General features: G+C 33.5%; 3 protein-coding genes across 4 annotated transcripts; 1 reads left to right on the top strand and 2 right to left on the bottom strand.

Moving 5' to 3' along the window:
* Positions 1-4,203: 4,203 nt before the first annotated feature.
* On the top strand, positions 4,204-10,420 carry LOC103576655 (hemicentin-1). The gene is made up of 13 exons (XM_008556967.2): positions 4,204-5,693; positions 5,806-5,938; positions 6,113-6,318; positions 6,486-6,596; positions 6,693-6,896; positions 7,144-7,440; positions 7,771-7,901; positions 7,962-8,121; positions 8,278-8,574; positions 8,721-9,041; positions 9,194-9,481; positions 9,758-9,867; positions 9,929-10,420. The coding sequence occupies exons 1-13, from the start codon at positions 5,591-5,593 to the stop codon at positions 10,040-10,042; spliced, it is 2,475 nt and encodes an 824-aa protein (XP_008555189.1). The 5' UTR covers positions 4,204-5,590; the 3' UTR covers positions 10,043-10,420.
* Positions 10,421-10,680: 260 nt separating this feature from the next.
* On the bottom strand, positions 10,681-11,967 carry LOC103576656 (uncharacterized). Of its 2 annotated transcripts, none has more exons than XM_053741381.1 (2): positions 11,663-11,967; positions 10,681-11,572 (listed from the first exon to the last, which is right to left on the bottom strand). In XM_053741381.1, the coding sequence occupies exon 2, from the start codon at positions 11,567-11,569 to the stop codon at positions 10,682-10,684; it is 888 nt and encodes a 295-aa protein (XP_053597356.1). In that variant the 5' UTR covers positions 11,570-11,572; positions 11,663-11,967; the 3' UTR covers position 10,681. The 2 variants fall into 2 exon arrangements, with proteins under 2 accessions (XP_053597356.1, XP_008555190.2); XM_008556968.2 differs by having other exon boundaries at positions 11,676-11,967.
* On the bottom strand, positions 11,967-13,270 carry LOC103576657 (mediator of RNA polymerase II transcription subunit 6). Its single transcript, XM_053741382.1, has 4 exons — positions 12,974-13,270; positions 12,735-12,894; positions 12,207-12,631; positions 11,967-12,135 (listed from the first exon to the last, which is right to left on the bottom strand). The coding sequence occupies exons 1-4, from the start codon at positions 12,999-13,001 to the stop codon at positions 12,038-12,040; spliced, it is 711 nt and encodes a 236-aa protein (XP_053597357.1). The 5' UTR covers positions 13,002-13,270; the 3' UTR covers positions 11,967-12,037.
* Between the last annotated feature and the right edge of the window lie 61 nt (positions 13,271-13,331).

Below are 13,331 nucleotides of genomic sequence, written 5' to 3'. Positions count from 1 at the left end.
TTAACTATTAACTACATTTACCATTTTAAATTTATCTAAAATGATATAATACACGACACATCGTCAATTGCCAGCCTGTCCTTAACAGAGTTCACCTCATTGTTGTAATATCACCTGATGAAGATAAAGAGCTTTAAAAATAAAAAAAAAATAAAATAAAATTATTGCAGAAAAGTAGCAGTCGGCTGGTGGTATATATGTGTAATTCCATTACATAGAGATTCAAATAATATCGTCAAGTACGATACGCTTTTATACGTTTATCGATTCGTTAGCCCCTTTTCGCCTTTGGAACCTTGGCCACCCACTTCTCTTCCTCTTCCTCTTCCTCTTTCTTCTCTTCTTCCTCATCCTCATCGTGGCATGCCACCCTTTCTCTCTCGTCTTTATACTCATATACTGACGTACACCGACATATACCGACATACAGACATACACATGAGCCACAAATAGCAGCAGAAAATAGAGTGCATACAAATGTGGGTGGTAATATTTGTGTGTAAGAGAGAGAAACAAAATGAGTAGTACTAGTCTATAACCCACTCAACGGAACTCGATCGCGACTCCAATAAAATTATCGTCGCGATGCATCTGCAAAGTTTCCTCCAAGTCACGAGCCAGTCTACTTCTAACTCAACAACAACACCAACAACAACAACAACAACAACAACAACAACAACAACAGCAATAGCAATTCTACATACTCGACATCAGTATATTTATATGTATTTACTAGATAGATAAAGTAGTAAAATTTATCCCGAAACCACTTGTATATATTTATAGCCTAGAACAACGACATCACAATGTACACGAAAAAAAAAGTTAAGAAAGAATTTAGTTAAATTGCTGCCCAAGAATTTCTCACTCAAAGTTTCTTGATTTCATTGTCGATAAAAAGGTACAATAATAAAAAATTAAAAACTATTATAAGGTTGTATATATTTGTAGGTGTGCTTGACCCTATACTTATTTCGTTTCCGATTCTTGACACATTTTTATAGGGTATAGTTATTAGATATATGATATATGATATACAACCAACGTAAATGAAATGATTTAACATTTTGTCGAATGACACAAAGGGGTCACTGTGGATTTCTCAAATTAAATATATTTCATTGATTTATATTTTTTATTGTAGGTATCCTCTTGGTATAAAAGTATAAAAATAATTAATGCCATGGATATGTCATAGTTTGCATGAATAAATTTATATTGAAACGAATATTATAATAAAAAATATACAACTAAACCCGTTGTTTAATATTATACATTTTTTATTCCTTTATTCAAATCCCTTTTTTATTGTCCCGGATAAAAATTTACAAATACATTTACGACTTAAAAAATTTAAATCCCCGCAGAGGATTTACAATAAAAAAAAGTCGAGTACAAATTTTTTATGCGATGAAAAAGTGGATTTCTATTGGCTTATCAGGCTTAATCGGTATTTATTTTCACATCATTCAAGACGCATCGTCATTTTCATATAAATGTTACAAGATGAGTCTCATCGCAAACGCACGCGGATTTACTCTGGTTTTATCGTAAACTTTTTTTTAAATCGCTCAAATTCTGTCTCTTTTATCCCCCAGCGCCTGCCGCAAGTTTTCTTTTGCAAATTGCAAGTCGATCCCCTGGGGATACAAAAAAAATAAAACAAAGAAATAAAAGGGGAGCGTGAAAAAAAAAAAAATTTAAAAAGAAATTTGGCTTAAAAGCTACCGCAAAACTACGCGGGAGAAAAAATTCATCAAGTCTGACAGCTATCGTTGGTACGTCACTTTTGATATCGTGTTACAGCTGTAATAGTTATGTATAAGATAAATTGACTACAATGCAATTTAAAAGTTCCTGGTTGGCTTCACTCAATAATAACAAAAAAAAACTTAATTTCACTCTTCACAGTTTTTTGATAAATTCATTTCATTTTTAAAACTTTAATTACTAAAAATATAACAATTGAAATAAAAAAAAAATTACAATTAGAAATTTTTTCTTCTTCAAGTCAATTGCATAATAAAAAAAGGAATTTAAAAAAAAAAATAGTTTTTATTAAATTCTCTCTATTCTTGCGGTAAATTGCTTTTACAATTAAAAACGGATATAATTTTATTATTATAAAATTCAATAGATATTTTAAATTCTCTTATCATTATTATTATTATTATGGAAAATATTGTTGCTATAATATAAAATAGAAGTTGATTAATAACTTATCGTAAAATCTAATTGTAATTTTAAAAATCTCTCTATCTCAATAAAGAGGATGAATACACGCGGACTGTTACACGAATCCCTAGAATCAAACAGGACAATTAAAAAGCATTCGGTCTCTCAATTTGAGCAGAGGATGATGAAAAAAAAAAGGAATCCGATAACCAGATATTTTGCCCACCCTCTGTGTGCCATTGTTCAAAACCCGTAGGCGTCATTAAGAGCGGACAATGCAAAGCGAATCGAAATGCCACGCGAGGCCATTATCACCATCACTAGATTTCACTGTTCTCTCTCTCTCTCTCTTTCTCTTTCCCTTTCTCTCTAAATTATACATATACATATACATTGTAGCTGTTGGTAGAGAAAAATTTCTCAAACCTCTACGTATATCTAGATACATACATAGATATATATAAATCCTTGTACCTTTAGATTTTTATTGTAGAGACGTGGTAAAGTAATAAAAACCCGGTGAAGCACCTGGGAGTTACTGAAGAAAATTAACATTTTTTTTATGACAGAAAAAAAATTATCCTCAAACGGCGTTTTCATATACACAGTTATATTACTGAGTTTCCACTTTTAGTATACTACTCTGACAGCACTAAACTACATATAGAAATATATATATAAAGATGAAGAGAGATATAGTCGACAGCTAATTCTTCAATTTATTTTTGTTGTTATTGTTTTCCTTTTGTATACATGTTCATACGTAGTTTCAACCCGAAAATTCGTTTTCCCAAGTGCCAGAGCACAACTGACGAATGGATGTTGAAGAGCAACAAAAAAAAGAAAAAAAAAAATATGAAAATATTTATATAAAAAGAAGAGTAGCTGTTATAATAGGATTTATTAAAGGGTTAGCTTATAGTTGTATACAATAGTATAATAATGTATAAGAGAAATAGAAGACTAAAACCCTGTAGAGAGAAGCGCAAGAAAAATGAGGAGTGAAAGGGTGAGGAGGAGAAAATTTGCGTGGCCGCAACCCCTCGGTATGTCATCGTACTACACTGATGAACGGTTACGACAACTAAACCTTTATATATATATATATATATATATATATATATTTTATGTATATATATATACATAAAATAGCATATATAGGAGCACGTTTAGACTGATAAAGAAAGAGACGGTCTTTGACGTACAGTGGCTGCTACTTCTGCTGCTGGAGAAAAAGAGAGGACAAGAATAATAATACTAAGAAGAAGACGAAGAAGAAAGAGGCTGGTGGTGATGCTGGAGAATAGGCATTTGGAGCAGGTGGGAGTAGTACGGAGGCTTCGCTGCTGAAATTTACGCTACACCGGAGCAGAGCCAACCAAAAGTAGATACTGAGAGAGAGTCTAGTCGTGATAACGCACCTTGTCTTCTTTTCTTTTCTCTTTACTTTCAGTGTGATATGTCTGTAGAGTCTATAGGGTCTGTAGTACCCTACAGGTAAACGAGTATGCGCTGTATGTTATGGGGAGGCGCGCTCACCTAACGATCGCCCAACGAAAACACCCGAAATCACACGGACTCTGATGCGTCGACGTACTATTCGGCGTCGACGTCGTCGTGACTTGGTTACGCGGGGGCTCTATGTACTATCACATAAAATATATATACATATATATTTGTATACTTTACTCACTCGCATTTACTTGGCACGTCGACGGCCGAGAAGATACGACAACGACGTCGTCGTCGTCGTCGACAACGAGCGTGAGACCAACGGGTACCACAGTAGTACTAACGCGGTTTTGCACCGACAGCCGACCACCCGACAGTATTAGTCAGAAAATAAAACACGGTGTGTAGTGCCGACACAGGGTGGACCATGGCAGGACATTATTTCCTAATTTTACTCTTGAACTAATAAAATCAAAAGCTTATCTACGCGAAAATAACAGAGTGCAAAATAATAATAATAATCATCATCATCATAAAGGGTAGTGAAGTAGAAAGAGTTTGAAAAATAATAAAAAAAAAAAAAAAAAAAAAAAAAAAAAAAAAAAAAAAAAAAGAAACGGGGGTGCGATAAAATGCGCCAAGTCGTTTGGCTGTAAAGGGAACGATCCGAGCGGCACGTTACAGGAAAGACGTCAAGAGAGTATATCCAGAATATAAAGACAAAAAAAAAGCATTCTTTATCACTCTCTCGCTTTTACTCTGAAAGATCGGAGAGACTGGGAACTGGGAACTCAGTTGTGGATGTAAATGTCAGTGTGAGTGTGTTAATGCGAGTTGCAAGTGCATTTTGCCGGTAGGACGGAAGTTCATTTGGCAAATAACAAAAAAACGAGAACGAGAGAAAGAAATAAAAGTAAAAAACGAAAAAAGAAAAAAAAGAAAAAAAAACAAGTAGTAATGTATATTATTGTGTGGCTGAGAGCTGAGTCGCGAATAGGAAGACAATAGCCCAGCATCCTCTTCATCATCCTTTTCCTCGTCTTCGTCATCCTTTTGCTCTCTCATATGTCCAGTGATGTATTGAGGAAAATAATTGTATTTTTTATTTCTTTCTCGGTTACTAATTTATCGTAATAGTTTGCACAGCATAGAATACAAATCGATTCGAGTCTCTTGAGCTGTATTTCTATCTGGCTAGCTACATGCCGTGGATTATCAAGTGTTTTGATGTATAACATTAAAATCCTAATGCTGTAGTAAGACCAGCAGTGATATAATACCGCACGTGTGTACCATTATTTAAGTGTGTGTTGATAATTTATTTGGTGGAGGGTTGGTTGTTTTACTGATACTGGTCAGCCGATACGATATGATCCTGATAGACGAGGGAATGGATCCACCACTTACATATACAGCTACTACAACTAATACTTGGAGATCACATCTCAATAATCATTGGACGTTTGACTTGAGGGACGCAGTCACTGGACACTAAATTTATCTTATTTCTGTCTTTCTTATCATCATCGTCATCGTCATCGTCTTGGCCTTGAGTTATCTTTGAGTCTTATCAGTAAGAAAATTTTAGAGCTGACTCTGTTCCAAGAGAGCAGGTTGAGATTACACAGGACGAATTCTCCACACCGAGAGTGGAGTCGAAAATCGTAGTATCTGGCAAAGGGTCAAGGGATCTAAATTCCCTTCCCGTGAGAGTCGTGGAATGACAATAAAGAGGCGACAACGACCCGGGAAGGAGTCGTTATTCGCCGGTACTTGTCACATTTGAGAAAGGAGAACAACTTTAATTTTATAATATTTTTCATCTCTTTCTTCAGAGCTTTTTCTATTCTTATATATTTTATTATTATTCTTTTATACTCTCTTGAATCTAAAGTTTATTTGTTAGTACCGGTGTTGGTGATACTGTTGCCTCAGACTAGGCGAAAAGGTTGAGCACATTGGGATGGCAGTTGGTGAGAGACTAATCCTCAGAGGACTTTACTTGTTCGTTGTCCTCTTCTTTTACGTTAATGCTGACGAAAACTGGGACAGAGATGACGACCCGAGTGAGTATTATTATTTTTATTATCATAAAACATCAAAGTGATAATAAAATATAAACTTTATAATAGCTTATGAAATTTAATATTATTATATTTTTATTGTCTAATAATTTAGTATCGACTTCGGAAGTCACAGCAGTTCTGGGTAAAAGCGCTTCATTACCCTGCGACATCGAACCGTCCACAAGAGGCGACGGAGTCTACATGATCTTGTGGTTCCGCGACAATGCGGTCAAGCCGATCTACAGGTGAGAATGACATTTTAATCAAGCCCCTAAACTTTATTACTCTGGAAAACGATAATAATAAAATAATAATAATTACAATATTACAATAATCAATTATTGACAAATGTTTTATATATAACAACAATAATAATAATAATAATATTGTTGTTGTTGTTGTTGTTGTTGTTGCAATAGTATTGATGCCCGTGGAAGGTCTTTTCATCGGGCTTTGAATTGGTCGGACGAGGACGTACGACCTCGTGCAAACTTTGTGACAATATCTAAACCCGCTGCCCTCATTCTCGATAGCATTCAACTCTCTGACGAGGGTATTTATCGATGTCGTGTCGATTTCCGAAAGTCACCTACCCGAAACTTTCAAGTTAATCTCACTGTCACTTGTAAGTAATACCTTCTCGTATGTTTTTTTTTTTTCTCTTCCTATCCCTTGAAGAAGTACTCGCTAGTAGTATAGATTGTAGTAGTAGTGGTTTAAGATAGAGAGGTCAATTATTAGTTTAGCCAAGTTGTATCAGTCATTAATTATATCTTCAATTAATCTTGGCAGATCCACCACGTGAACTTTTGATGTATGACACTTCTGGGAGGAAAATTGACACTGTGGTTGGTCCTTATCAAGTTGGCAAAGAGTTTAAGTTATCTTGTGAAGTTAGAGGAGGCAAGTTACTCTTATATTTTTATATGTATATATATCTCGGTCTCGGTTTTTGATAATGAACATTTTGTATAATATAGTATTTGGTTTTTTTTACAGGAAAACCGCCGCCTGTTATCACATGGTTCGTCAATGGGAAAGAAATTGATGGACACGTGGATAGCAGTGGGCAGAACGTCATTTTCAGCACACTTGTAGTACCCAAGTTAACGAGAGGACACCTTAATACTACGTACAAATGTCGGGCCAGCAGTACCAAACTCGTCCCACCATTAGAAAAAACTGTCTTGCTAGATGTCTACCGTAAGAACTTGACTCATTAATGTCCATCTGTCTGAAAAAGCTTTAAAAAACTTTCTCGACACTTTTATACTTATTATTTTAAAAAAGCTTATTTACTTCAGTAAATTACACGTCTGTTACTTGGATTGGATAGATTCCAATTAGTTATAATAATCCCGGGTGTCAATTAAATTACTATTTTATTCACCACTATGTAGTAGATATAAAATAATGATTTATTGTTATTATTATTAATTATTATTTATAGTAAAGCCAGAAAGCGTGACAATAATGTCGAAACCTTTGCAATTGGTATCGGGTAAACTGTATAACCTGAGCTGCGAAGTAACTGGATCTCATCCAAGGGCAAAGGTCCACTGGCTGGAGGGAAATGAAGAATTTAAAAGTGGTAGCATTACAGAACGTAGTAATTCAACGGTAGTGTACAGTACACTGGAATTTTATCCAACACCCGAAGATGACGGTAAACAGTTGAGATGTCGAGGAGACAATCCAGCACTGAGCAATGCCTTTCTCGAGGATTATTACCACTTGAATGTCGTCTGTGAGTTTAATTTCATTGAATTAATGGAGTGAACATCCCCTCCCCCTTCTTCATCCCCTTCCTTTGCCTCTCCTTCAATCCACTCGTTTGCTCTTCTTTTCTATGAATATAAATTGAGTATAAAAATTCTAATTTTAATCCTTATATAATTTACTTTTATTTTATTTTATTAAACTTTAAGGAATTAAAGTTGTTGAGATTCTTTGCTGAGCAGTAGTCTGCTCTCTTTTCATAATAATTTGTTTAAAGTAAATGATAGTGTTATGAATAAAACAAATAGAATAATTAAAATTTATTGATTGAGATGTTGTTTTAAATAAAACTTTACAGTTCCGCCTAAAGTGCAGCTGGAGATAGGCAACACACTTAATGCACAGAATATCAAAGAAGAGGATGATGTTTATTTTGAATGTAAAGTCCGTGCTAATCCCGAGCATAATAGAATAACTTGGAAGCATAATGTAAGTTGTTATTATTTACACTTTATTACAATAGTAAATAAAATAAATATTTACCCACAGGGAATAGCTCTGGTGCAGAATGCCACTGCTGGAATTGTCATGAGTTCTCAGAATCTGGTGCTGCAAAAAATAAAACGGGAAAACGGTGGAAATTACACTTGCTTGGCAAGTAACGACAGAGGGGAAACAACTAGTTCAGTTGTACCTTTACGTGTTCAATGTAAGTATTAATTAAATAATTTTTTTTTTTTTTTTTTTTTTAATTTAATTGTTTTTGTTTTTCCTCTTACACTCTCAAGTCGACCTGATCTCTCTTGTCAATAGAAGACTGAGTGTCAAAAATAAAAAATAATAATAATAATACCATTTGTTTCAGTTGCTCCAGTTTGCAAAACGAAAGACGTAACAATAATAGGAGCGTCTTTGGATGAATCTGTAAAGATCAGGTGTGAGGTAGACGCTGATCCGAATCAAGTTGACTTTACATGGGAATTTAACAATAGCGGTGAGAATTTTGAGCTTGCACCCGCCAAGTTTGACGGTAACAACGGCACAGCCAGTGAATTCATCTACACGCCCATATCTGAGAGGGATTACGGTGCATTGACCTGCTGGGGAAGGAATGCGATTGGGAAGCAAAAGACGCCGTGCGTCTACCAAGTAATTCCAGCAGGTATGCGCGACCTATTGGCCCCTTTTGTTCCTATCCCATCGATCATTTATACATTCTCATTCTACTTATCTACTTCACCACCCGCCCATTCAAACAAACTATTATAGTCTATATCACGTTAAATTATTTTACTTTTATCCTTTCAGTAAAACCAAGTCCAGTTAATAACTGCACGTTAAAAGCATTATTGAATCAAAGTGTTGAGACTCTAGATGTTGAATGTGCATCTGGATATGATGGTGGTTTACGTCAAGATTTTCGTCTAGAGGCTTATGAAGCCCAGACAAACTTACTGAGGGTAAACATCTCGAGTATCAGTCCCGAGGCGCCAGTATTTCGTATCCCCGTGGCTGATCTTCTGCCAGCCAATCATTTTTATCTGATGGTATACGCGATTAATGCCAAAGGAAGAAGCGAAGTGTCTCTACTGGAAGATATTATACTAAGAGATTCTGGAAAACAAACTGGTAATAATTTATCATCTGGCTATTTAGATTGATGAGAATGATTAGAAATCCCTTTACTTGATCTTTTTATTCTCACACTCTCATTAAACTCATCTTATATATCTTTTTATCTCTCAGCTTACTTAAATATTCTTTTTAAATATAATACACAGATACCGGAGTCAGTTTTGTCCCTCTTTTATTGCTGCTCATTGGCTGTCTTATGACCCTCGGTATAACCGTACTCTCGGTGATGCTCATGTTCTACAGACGACGTGGCACTACATCACCCGTACACGTTGAACCTTACATGAAACAACCCATTATAAGTCCTCCAGACTCGAGGAATAATTCAATGCTTGATGTCACCCATGGTGATCATACATACTTTGTAGAGTATACGTTAAAACAAGTGGGAGACTACGCGCTCAATCAACCTGATATTATTCAGTCTCCTCAAGGTATATAAAACCATTAGAATAATTTTGTGTTAATAAAATCATTTTAAAAACACAAAATTATTATATAGCTATTTTAATTTATTAACCTTTAAGAAAAAAATACGGGATTAGTTCAACCGATAGCTCATGATTATTTCAATATATAATTTTTTATCATTTCCTAGATGTTATGTATAAAATACTAATTGCATAAATATTGATTTAATCAAATAGTTATTTTCATGACTCGCCAGTGATAATAATAAATAATAAAATATTGAATATTGTTTATTATAGACCAAGAAAAAGTAAAACGAGAGCCACAGTTATTTTTACCGGTAAGACCGGATACGCTGTTTGCTCCGTATGACATTCACAAACAAGGCCTTCAGACAAATAAATGTACTGTAAGTATAAATTAACTATAATTATAATTATTATTTGGTATTTAATTAAATGAAATTTCAGTTGAATCCATTTTCTACAAAATCATGGGAACCTATTAGTTTCAAAGCAGATCGCAATATGATGAAGGAAATAATAATAGCTAATTCCATACCTGGTCCAGAGAGTTGCGTGTAATGATTGTTTATAAATCTTATCTTCTTTTTTACCAATAAAACATATCAGAGTAGCTGAGAGTGACCAGCACACGCACACGTTAAAAAAAGATAAAAACTAAAAAAACAAGAAGATAATTTAATGTGCTTAAAAGTAATCGCAACGACTTTTATCAACTTGGTCGTTAAAATAATAAGACAATGGGGCTGGAAAATTAAAAATATCTATATCAGTCAGATTGACTTAAAACTACAATACGCATGGTGTATTACTCCGAGTTTTAATATATTTTGTGTCAAGTCTTTGAGTAAAGACAATTTTCCAATTATTACTTTGACACTAAAACCCTCGGAGCTTGGAGTTTTTAATTAAAATAAATAATAAATTTTACTTGTAATAATTTTTTACCATTGTCTATTAAACAATTCAACACGATATATCTATATATATAAATATATATATAATATATATTCTGAGCCGTGAATTTTTTAAACGTCTTCAGTAAAATTTTAATTGAAAATCCCAAGTTCAATCAATTGTTTTACTGATATTGTATCACAAAAAATCGTAAGAGTAAAAAATACTTTATATTACAATCAACTATTTTATCTCTACTATTACAATAATAATTAGATAATAAAATAAATAAATAAGTTATTATTAAAAAAAAACAGGTTTGGAAGGTGGTAATGTGATCTGAAATAAAGGATATCCACCGGTTTTGGTACAAATTGCTGCACCGAGTATTGCTCCGTATATCACAGCCGCCCACAGAAGCAAACCCATCAATAATATCATAAAAATCATTTTTTTAATTCTATAAAGAAAACTTAAAATACTTATTAGTCCATCATAAATTATTCCGATAAATGTTGTTGTATTTCTCGTCATTGTTGTTGCTGTTGTTGTTGTCGATGTTATTAGATCTGTTTGAATTTTAGCAGTAGACGTAGCTCTGTTTATTAAATCTGTTGCTTGAGTTGAAGTAGTCACTTGACTTGTTGCTTGAGTTGAAGAATCCACCATTGTATTATCGTGCTGATAAAAATCTGATGGAGTATATTCCGTTAAGTCAGACATATTTGGAAGTGTTTCTATTGCAACAGATTGTGTCGTGGGTGATGGTATTGATTTTGGTACTGGTAACATTTTGATAACTGGTGGTGCTGGTGGATGAATTACAGCAACATCGTGAGGAACATGTGATCTTTGTACATCTGAGCCACGACTTATTCGAGTTGAAATCGTAGGATTAATTACAGTCGAATGACCTATTGGCTGTTTACGATTTGTCTGTTGTGTAGGAACAACTGCTGGTTTTGATTCTTCCATCGATGAAGTTGAATAATTACGTATTGAAGAGTCTGTTGTATATTCCTGTGAAGTTGCAGTTCGTTGTCGGGTATTTGTATGATCTATTACTTTATTTCCATCTAGATTTATGGAGGACGAGGATGACAACTGAGTTCCTTTATTATTTACCGACTTTGACGATGACTTACTGCTTGCGGGGTAACTTGAATAATTAGTCTCGAGTGATTCTGACATACTCTGTAATTATATATTTTTCTATTGAGTTTTAATAAAGTCTTATATTATTACCAAGTGTCTGATTTTAAAATAATATAATTTTTTATATACTTTGAATCAAGACCTTTCTCATTTGATTGCGAACCAGACGAGTTACCCGGCATTTCAAGTGTCTCATTCGTAAAATAAAATCGTCATTAGATGCTGTGACATTGTCAATACTATAATCGACACATGTACATCCATATCTACCACAACCACAATTATCACTCATCGTTAAAACTTTTTCATTAGCCAAGAGTATTTTATCAAATAAATCATTTTAATAAATAAATATTCTTGTAAAATCATACCTTGTCAAACATACAATGTGAAAATAGCCAAAATAAATAAATTATTTATGTTTTTGTTTTTGTTTTTTTTTTTTTTTTAATTTATTAAATATCTATATATACTTAATATTATTTGATAAAAATATAAAAACAATCAATTAATTCTTGGTTTTCTTTCTGGCGGTGGTTTCATATCTCTCTTCTCAGTCTTTATTTCTTTTAAATTCAAAATTTCTTGTTTTATTTCAACAGCTAAAACAATAAAAAAATAAAATAATAGTTAAGCTATATTTTATCATTAAATATAATGAGGATAAACTTACGTGGTTGTTCTGGAGGAGCTTGTACAGGTTTAGGAATAGGTGGTGGAAATTTTCGTGTTATTTCAGCAAGAAGCATATCAACCCTTTGCCGTTGGAATAACGAACTGGGTTCTTCTCGCAGAGGAGCTTCTTTCTTAGCTGACAGAGGTTTACCATTTTTAAAGTCCCAAGAGTATCCTTTGCTAGGATGATACTTTGAATAAGAACTAGCTTCTTCAAACGCCGATTGCAAATGATGAATCGTGGATAGTAAACGGGAATTAATGACAGAAGCTAAATCTGGAGCTTGATATACTGTACCAGCAATTATGTAATAGTCTGCTAGAGGAGTTACTTGGGTTGGTGAGTAACGATGCTGTTTACGAATTACATACAAAATCGGATCTTGTACATGAAGTAAAATGTATTCAACTCCTGTCATGTTTCTATAATGATAATAATAATAATAATAATAATAATATTATTATTATTTAATTACTTGGTGTTTAGATGATTAAATAAAATAAAAATATAGCTTTGAGTGCTTACTGAAGTTGTTCAGGATTAAGCCGTTGCATTTTAACGATCTCATTATTACAAGTACGATCGTAAAATGGATTACTACGTTCTGAAAAGTAATCCATTATATTAGTTGGATTTAAAACGGGTATCCATGCACTGTCGTGCCACGACAAACCCAGCGGATTATCTGTGATAAGTCAAAATTATTTTTCATTAGTTATCAAAATAAAACTAATCAATGATAGCAATAATACATAATATATTACCTGAAACTGGGAGCCGTCCGGGCATCATCTTGAATTAATACTGTTTATTGTATAACGTATGACACTTAACAATACAGAGGTTATGTTCTAGATTTTATTATTGTCAGAAGTTTTAAATTTATTTATCACGGAATAAATAAACAAATATTATTATTATTGGATTTTCTATTTTTTTAAAATATTTTTTCAATGACTGTTCTTTTTTTAAGGATACTCCAACACTGTTCGTCGAGTTCTTGAAATTAATTCGTCAAAAATTTGTGTATCTACGTGTTTATAAATTACATCCATTTATTTATTTATGCAACGCCACCCAACAGGAAGTTATGCCCAGTATAATATTTTTTTGTTCGAGCGG

The sequence above is a fragment of the Microplitis demolitor genome, chromosome 8, assembly GCF_026212275.2.
Source record: "Microplitis demolitor isolate Queensland-Clemson2020A chromosome 8, iyMicDemo2.1a, whole genome shotgun sequence".
Lineage (NCBI taxonomy): Eukaryota > Metazoa > Arthropoda > Insecta > Hymenoptera > Braconidae > Microplitis > Microplitis demolitor.
This window is presented reverse-complemented; position numbering and strand designations above follow the sequence as displayed.

Coding starts and splice junctions, on each gene's coding strand:
- LOC103576656 (XM_008556968.2), bottom strand. CDS start 11,825: ATGAGTGATAATTGTGGTTGTGGTAGATATGGATGTACATGTGTCGAT. Junction 11,573..11,675: donor TTCGCAATCAAATGAGAAAG/GTCTTGATTCAA, acceptor ATATAATTACAG/AGTATGTCAGAATCACTCGA.
- LOC103576655 (XM_008556967.2), top strand. CDS start 5,591: ATGGCAGTTGGTGAGAGACTAATCCTCAGAGGACTTTACTTGTTCGTT. Junction 6,897..7,143: donor TGTCTTGCTAGATGTCTACC/GTAAGAACTTGA, acceptor TATTATTTATAG/TAAAGCCAGAAAGCGTGACA. Junction 7,441..7,770: donor TTACCACTTGAATGTCGTCT/GTGAGTTTAATT, acceptor AAAACTTTACAG/TTCCGCCTAAAGTGCAGCTG.
- LOC103576657 (XM_053741382.1), bottom strand. CDS start 13,001: ATGATGCCCGGACGGCTCCCAGTTTCAG. Junction 12,895..12,973: donor CGGACGGCTCCCAGTTTCAG/GTAATATATTAT, acceptor GACTTATCACAG/ATAATCCGCTGGGTTTGTCG. Junction 12,632..12,734: donor CTTAATCCTGAACAACTTCA/GTAAGCACTCAA, acceptor TTATCATTATAG/AAACATGACAGGAGTTGAAT.